Source organism: Salvia splendens, unplaced genomic scaffold (genome assembly GCF_004379255.2).
Source record: "Salvia splendens isolate huo1 unplaced genomic scaffold, SspV2 ctg319, whole genome shotgun sequence".
NCBI classification, from domain to species: domain Eukaryota; kingdom Viridiplantae; phylum Streptophyta; class Magnoliopsida; order Lamiales; family Lamiaceae; genus Salvia; species Salvia splendens.
This window is the reverse complement of record NW_024598961.1, coordinates 1,026-8,702: the sequence shown is the minus strand read 5'-3', so window position 1 is coordinate 8,702 and position 7,677 is coordinate 1,026. Positions and strand designations below refer to the sequence as shown.

The 7,677-nt window shown below is 38.9% G+C and overlaps 1 protein-coding gene across 1 annotated transcript; it reads left to right on the top strand.

Moving 5' to 3' along the window:
• The first annotated feature begins 367 nt into the window (after positions 1–367).
• Positions 368–2,461, top strand: LOC121789730. The gene is made up of 4 exons (XM_042188110.1): positions 368–667; positions 1,261–1,373; positions 1,469–1,553; positions 2,333–2,461. Exons 1-4 carry the CDS (start codon positions 455–457, stop codon positions 2,420–2,422), a joined length of 501 nt encoding a protein of 166 aa, XP_042044044.1. The 5' UTR covers positions 368–454; the 3' UTR covers positions 2,423–2,461.
• The last annotated feature ends 5,216 nt before the right edge of the window (positions 2,462–7,677 follow it).

Here is a 7,677-nt window from a genome sequence, read left to right as displayed (position 1 = left end):
AATAATCAAATAATCGGGACGTCCGCGCGGACGTCCGTGGGGTCAACGCAATGGCGGACGTCCCGGGAACCCCGCGGAACTCCGATGTCCGCAGCGGATGTCCGTATCCGCGTCACCCTTGCACAATGGCGGACGTCCGGCACGCCGGTCGGACGTCCATCGGGACAGACGCCATTGTGGATGCTCTAATATGAGCTGCCATAAAAAAGCGAAAAATATTGAAAAGACAAAATTGCCCAAATATTAAAAGGGTATTTTCGTATAAAAAATTGTCAAAAGGACTAAATTTGAAATAATGTAATTTGAGAGTTGCAAAATTGAAATGCCTTGCACATATTTCCAAATCGCACCCCAAAGTATGATAAATAGTAAAAGTAAACATTTCCACCAATTCCAATCACTCTCTACTGTTTACTGACCAGGCTCTGATTCCCCTATTTGGAAGAACATAGAGATGATGCAGAGATGGTGCTGGAGGCTCCGCTCTTTGGCAGCCCTTGCTTCCTCTACCCACCTTCGCCCTCCCGCCGCTGCTCGTCTTCTCCACACTTCCCCCAGTTTATTCCACAAACCCCCAATCGCCACTCGTTCCCTAATTGCACCCTATTTTTCCTCCCACATCAGCGCCTCCACCTTTCCCTCTCCTATCACACACTCGCCTCTCTCTGTAAGTGTCGCATTTTAGCCCTCGCGCCTTTTTATTGTTTTATTATGTATGTGTTCGTTCCTGGTGGTGGAATGCAGCCTTTTTTGCTTGATGTTGGGTTATTTCCATATCAGAATTTGAAGATGTTTGCGCATTTTAGATGACATTGCTCCCCCACCCTCCACCATTTTAATTGAAATTTTAGGAGATGTTTATCGATATCAAATAATTAGGAACGTTAATTGCTATTTTCATTATCAGCCTAATGGTAGAATGTGATGCATTTTTCTGTAAAGGTTGCTACTTTGTATTGGAATCTGTTCATATGTCGGGTCATCCAACTCGATTGAGTCCTGGGTCAGTGTAAACTGTTAATCTTAATTGTTGTTATCTAAATGAGATTTCACAAGTTTCCCCACACTTTTTCATCATACTCCCCTCCGTCTGTGGTCGTTTTGGTCTTGATTGTTGCATTTTCTCCATTTGTTTCTTGCTATCAAAATTGTACTACTTGTTGTCAATACCACTAAGATATATTCAACATATGTTTGCTGTGCTAGGAATTTGTTTATTCTCATCTTCTCATGTCTCATATTCATATGGTATATTTTTAGTTGATCCAAGTACGGCATATCACTGCCAAGCAGAGGAAGAGGAAGTTGAAGAGTAGGAAGCCAATGACTCCAGTAGTTTCCAAAGTCAAAAAAGTCAAAATCAAAGGCTACTCGTATGTATATAATGCCTTCTATAGATGCACTATATTTCGTCAATTTTCTGGAGCAGGTCAAGAAACACTGATAATGTGATGGTTTTAATTATTAGGTCTTACAAAGGAAGATTTAGGCTTATGAATGATGGGCAGATCAGGCGATGGAAGGAGGGGAAGCGGCATAATGCATTCTCAAAGGTTTGCATACCAAGCATCTCTTAGATAATTAAATAAATAAGCGAAAATAAGAAACGAGTAGCTATTATGGACAGCGATGTCGTCAAACATGTTCCTTGAGACGTCTTCCTATTTCAGTTTTTATTAGCTAAAGATGAAGTATTCTAGCCCTAATAGAGCCCTTGACCTGGTAAAATATCATATGATCACAGATCTTCTCAACGATGGAAGAGTTTTGGAAGTTTCTGTTGAGTTAATATCATTGGGTGTTAGACCTTTCACACTCTATGTAAAAGAAAGAAGTTAGTACATTGAGAATTGCAAGTTTTAGCTATAATTTCTTTAATTGTACTTCAATGTAAAAGTCTACTTTGGTGTATACAAATGTTAGCTATACTTATTGCAAGGTTTAGCTATTATTATTACAAGTTTCTTAAGTATGTACTGAACTTTCCATCTGCATCGATGAGGATCCCATCTAAAATATAAGAACATTCTGGGGCTTATCATTTAAGAAAGTAGCAGAAATCATGAGGTTTGTAGAACAGTGAGTATTCTTTGAAATAGTTTGTTTGTGTGCTTCACAAAATAGCCAACAATCAGACATATTTGGCAAATAATCTTTATAGCTGATCCAGTACTGTTCCATTTTATCTTCAATCTACTTGATTCACCTTTCCCTTTTCTGCCAAAATCATTCTCCGACTCCGATTCCTCTACTGTAATGTTTCCACTGGCACTTTAAATAGATATACACCTTTACTAAATATATAATACAATTACTCTGCTTACTATTGCAGTCTAAGAAGTCAAAACGACGATTGAGACAACCTGGTGTTGTTCCTGCGGCTTATGCAAAAGTAATGAAGAAGCTAAATTTCTGCGCTTGAAGCAAAATTCGCTCTGCAGCAGCCTCATTGTTGCTAGGAAACTGCCCTTGTCATCAAAACATACTTATCTCATGATTTGTAGTGCTTGTAAGTCAGCTGTCATGAATCCTCTAACAGATTGATAGATTAGTCCAGATTTGCAGTTTTGCACTACTGGATAGAGGGATTTGCGTTTACTTATATTATGGAGCGCATACTGTGTTTGTTGAATTGGTTGTCTTGATGGTTCAATCGTGCTTTCCTTAACAAGACAACTGCCCAAAGGCTGAGATGTATAATGTGGGGTTGCAGTATATTTTGTGCTTGCAATATTAGCTACTTGCATGTGGAGCTTATTTTGATTGTATACCTTTCGCTGCTATTCTTATACAGGATCAATAAAGTTATTTGCTTTATGAAGTTTCAGATTACGATTATTTCTTAGATTTATTTTGTAGATAATTAAATCAGCCCCTTTTAAGTAAATGCATTCTTTGATTTAGGAAATTTCTTACATTTAGTATCTCGTTATACCCAACACTTGCCTAAAAGAAAAGGGCTATTATATATCTCTAAATTAGTTGACAAAACAGCAATTCGTGGACTGGTTATCCTAAAAAAGTTTCTTCTGATCCCTCACAATTTGGAGAAGCAACACAAGTTAACTTTACAGGCACGCCCTCTTTACACAAAGAATATGAAATAGATCCAAACTAGCCAAGTACATCAAAAAAGAGAAAATGAAGAAAGAAAAAGCAAACAACGAATAAATGAAAAGGGCAAAACAGCCTTTTAAACTCAGCCTTTCCTTTAGCTTAAAACCTCAGATAAAACAGTAGTCTTGGAATGATCAGCAACAAATTCAGGGGCAGGGGAGTTCTTCCCACTTTTGATGACGTGCCCGGCTGCTTTCGCTCCTTTGAAGCTGTGCTGTATTTCCGAATATCAGAATACCATCCTACAAGCCCTGCACAGAACGATGCTCCAAACGCTCTGCCAACATTTCCAGGTATGGAGTTGCTACGGCAAATCCTGCAACAGCTCCCAGTGCTCGTGCCCATGAAAACCACACAGAAAATGCACCTTCTTTCCTGCAGGGGAACAATCCAACCACAGAACCCTCCCGAAAGCATGCAGGAAACCTGTCAAAGTGTATCATTTTTCAGCATATAACACATTTGCATTATAGTAGGGACTCAAAAAAGATCGGTATGCACCTGTGGCGGATCCCTGTACAGCTGCGAAGAAAAACAGATTGCCTTTAGTCCACATGGCTCCTTTATAATAGAAACCAAACCCTGATGCCAAAGTAGACAATATGAAGCCAAGAAGCTGCATCTTCTCAGCATCTAATTTCATGGCTAGCTGAAGTGATGTACCAATGGAAGAGAAGCTATAGGAACCATGAAATATGTTAGCCATAGAAACAATATTTCTTTGTTTGGAAGCAACTGTATCCCATGGCATGAAGCAAGCTGCTCCGAAAATGCACATTGACATAAAAGATGATAGGAAAACCCCTGCAAGGCTCCCTGCAGCATGCGGGTATCTGAAGATGGACAACACGTGTGTTATGGGCGCAGAATGTGATGGTGCGTCGTTGTAAGTTGCGTGGCTCTGTCCGTGCTGAAAATGTGGAGCAATCCTAGACCCAAACAAGGCCATGAATATGGAACAACCCACATTGCGGTGAAGTGGTCCTTGTGGCTGAACATGTGGTATGTGAACGAAGACATGATTGCAGCTCCCAAGCAGCCAGCTGCTGTTGAGTAGAGGGACAGACGGCTGGTGAAGGATCTTCTGTTTGCAAACTGTTGCTGCGGTATGACCGAGCCTGTGAATCCGCGGATCATTAGGCCAAGATGGCGGGCATGAGCTGCACCAACAATGGTGTTTGCTGCCACGATGATGGCAATGTATGGTGGAAAGATCCACGACTTCTTGAAAAAGCCAGCTGGGAGGCAGAAGATGGCTCCGATTATGGTGGCCGCACCAGCTATAAGCTGCTGATAGTGGCTATAATCAAGGAGGATCGAAACAATGCCCAATACAGGCGCTGAGAGAATTAGCCCATGAACCAAGAGATCGAAGTCCATTCCAGCGGGGATACATTCTTCCCACCCAGTTTAATTGCCCTGTGCACCAGTTCTTCATATCTGCGATTATCAAACAAAATACTTCAAACAAATACTTCAATAGTTAATAACTTCAGAAATTGCTTCCAAAGTTTGAAAACAGTTCATAACTAATTGCCTATGGCTTTTTGCAGTTTGCTTTAATTTAACTAATCTACGTACTTGAAGCAATGAACAGATCTAAAACGGTTCAAATCTTGAGAACATTTTTACACACTTTAACTCCAAAATCCAGCCTAAGCTGCCTACACGGCCACATTAGGTTGTTTTTCTTCAAAAAAACATTCCATTCTCAGGTGATTTTTGTGTTCCTCGCTCACATTCATGCTGTATTTTGAATTACGACGGTATAAAAATGCTCAAAAAATAGTAAAACAACTAGAAACGAAGAAAAATCTACAAAATCAACAAATTGCATGGTGTAGCAGCTAAAGCATGACAGGGGGGGGGATGAGTAGTTTGAGGAGAAAGTAAAAGAAAATTAGGCTAGGGTTTTGTAAGTTGACAAGTCTGGGAAGAAGATAAGTATGTAGAGAAGTTACAGTAGCATTTCAGTGTGCTTGCAGGTGACATTCTGGTAGCTCCTCTCCCAGCCCTGCGGCGGCGGGGGCGGATCCGAGACGGTCTGGCTGATAATGAGCGGGAAGACGATGGGGATGAGGACGGTGTGGACGAAGTAGGAGCAGGTCCGTACATGTACAGCCGAGAAACTTCAGGTTTGGAGGGTTTCTCCTCGACTCCTGCTCCGCCGCCGGCTTGTACATGTCCTGCGCGGCCACATTGTGAGAGTCTGGGGTGGTAGTAGCCATAGCTGCTTCCTTTTGGTGCGAGCTGATTTCTGCCATTGGTCGTGTGGATAGATGGATAGATATATAGCGCAGCAGGAGGTGGTGACTGGTGTGGGTTGAATTTGTGGAGTGTGGCAGTAGCAATAAGAGTGGAGGGGCAGGGGCAGAGGTGTGGAGAAATTTGCAGGGAGTGATAGCTATGTAGCTAGCGTAACAGCTGGTGTTGGGGGTGTTTTCGAGGGTTTATGAGTTGAATTGGTTTGAGTAGGTAACGGCACATAATCCTATCTTTTGTGCTGTTATTTTTATGTTTGGTTTATTCCATACTACGATCATAGCTGCTATACCACGATATAATATAAGGTGACAGAAAAAATGTCACTTTCAATTTCTACATAACGGCACATACATAATCTTAACTTTGTTTATCAATGTTTATGTTTCGTTTTTCATGCTATGATAGCTGCAATCTTTACAGGGTATACTCCCTTATCCCTTCATCTCATATAAATCAAATTAATGAATTTGGATTATGATGTTTTAGTGAATAATTAGGATAGAGCGGGAAAGAAAGAAGTACTAAAATAAAGTAAATACTAGTATAAAATAGAATAGGAAAGATCAAAAGATACTCCATAAAGAGATATTATTTCCAAAATAAGCAATATCACATTCTAAAATTGAATAAGCATCACTTTTTGGCTAGGCGAAGTGAGTATAATACTCCATATCAAGACCGAAAAAAATAAAACAAAGAAATGAAGTAATAAAAATATGAGAAATAATAAAGTGTAAAGAAATAAAATATGATAGATAATAGAAGTGTTGTTAAAAGTACTGACACGGTATGATGGAGAAAAAAATACCTCATGTCCTATAAAAATATGTTCACTTATTATTTTCATCCATCCCATAACAATATGTGCATTCCATTTTAGAAAATTATATTATCAATTTAATAATATAGGTTTCACTATCCACTAACTCTACTTTAACTATCATTCTCCGCGTCTCTCTTACTTTACCATACCATTATCCTCTCTCTATCTCTCTTACTTTACCATTTTATCTTAATTCTCGTGTCATATCTATTGCTCATATTTTTATAGGACGAATGGAGTATATGCCTATTTATAGACTGAAAGCTATGGATTCAACTGTAAAGGTTAAGAGTGTCCACCAAAGTTGGCCCGGCCACCAATGTGGCTCTCCTGGCTCTCCACAATGGTAAATAACAAGGGCCACGAAATGTGGCCCGCTCCAAAATAAAAATTAATTTGTTTGCTTTTTTAATGATATTTTATAATTTAACTACAATAAATTTTATTAGACTATAATATATGATATTTATAATTTTAATTAAAATAAAATAATTGGATAGTAAATAAATGGTGTCGTTCATCGTCGGAATCCATATTTCAGAAGTTGAATTAAAATAGATTGGAAAGATTGGAAAGAGTGGTGTTTTGAATTGGGGTAGAAAAATGGAAGGAAAATGGTGTGTATTTATAAAAAAGAAGAAGAAAAAAAAATTTCGGTGGCTGGGCCACGAAGGGCGGCCCGCTGCAGTGGTGGGCCGCGGAACACACGGCTGAGCGCGTGAAGGCTGCGGCCGCGGCTCCCTCTCGGCTCTCGGCTCTTAAATTTAGCAATCAAGATCACGGAGTGTATTTCTATTTGAATTCTAGAGTACTTTTAATTTCATCAGTTCAAAGAAGGTGAATTCCTATAAAAATAGAATAAATTAAATCAAAGGATGGAGTAAAAGAAATACTACTGTATTTGACATTAGTGATGTGGGGTAAGGCCATCCACAACGCTGTTCCTATACCGTTCTTATACCGTTCCTTAAACTACTATTTGATATGGCCCCACTGTACTTTTTACTCCATTCCTTTACTAAGGAACGGAACCTGCAACCCTCCGTTCCTTAAACCGTTTTTTTTTATTTCCAACTAAATTCAATTAAAAAAACACACTTTATTAAAAAACAAACACACTTTATTAAAAAACAAACACACTTTATTAAAAAACACACAACATTAAAAAAAAATTACAACTTAAACTTAAAAAATAAAAAGCACACAATTAAAAATTACACACTTCGGCCTCCCGTCGTCGATCTTCTTCAAGTGATTGTTGCAATATTTGACGCATTTGTTCAAAAGGATCCATTAGTTTGATTAAATTTGGGAGAAGGAAAGCAGAGTTGATTTGAGATGAAAATTGGGGTGGAAATAGAGAGGAATAGATGTGTGTTTGTGATTGAAATGAGTATGAAATAGGAGTATTATAGAGTAAATAAATAAATAAAAAAAAAATACAAAACGGATATAAAAAACGGTCACATTAC

Coding starts and splice junctions, on each gene's coding strand:
- LOC121789730 (XM_042188110.1), top strand. CDS start 455: ATGATGCAGAGATGGTGCTGGAGGCTCCGCTCTTTGGCAGCCCTTGCT. Junction 1,374..1,468: donor GTCAAAATCAAAGGCTACTC/GTATGTATATAA, acceptor TTTAATTATTAG/GTCTTACAAAGGAAGATTTA. Junction 1,554..2,332: donor GGCATAATGCATTCTCAAAG/GTTTGCATACCA, acceptor TTACTATTGCAG/TCTAAGAAGTCAAAACGACG.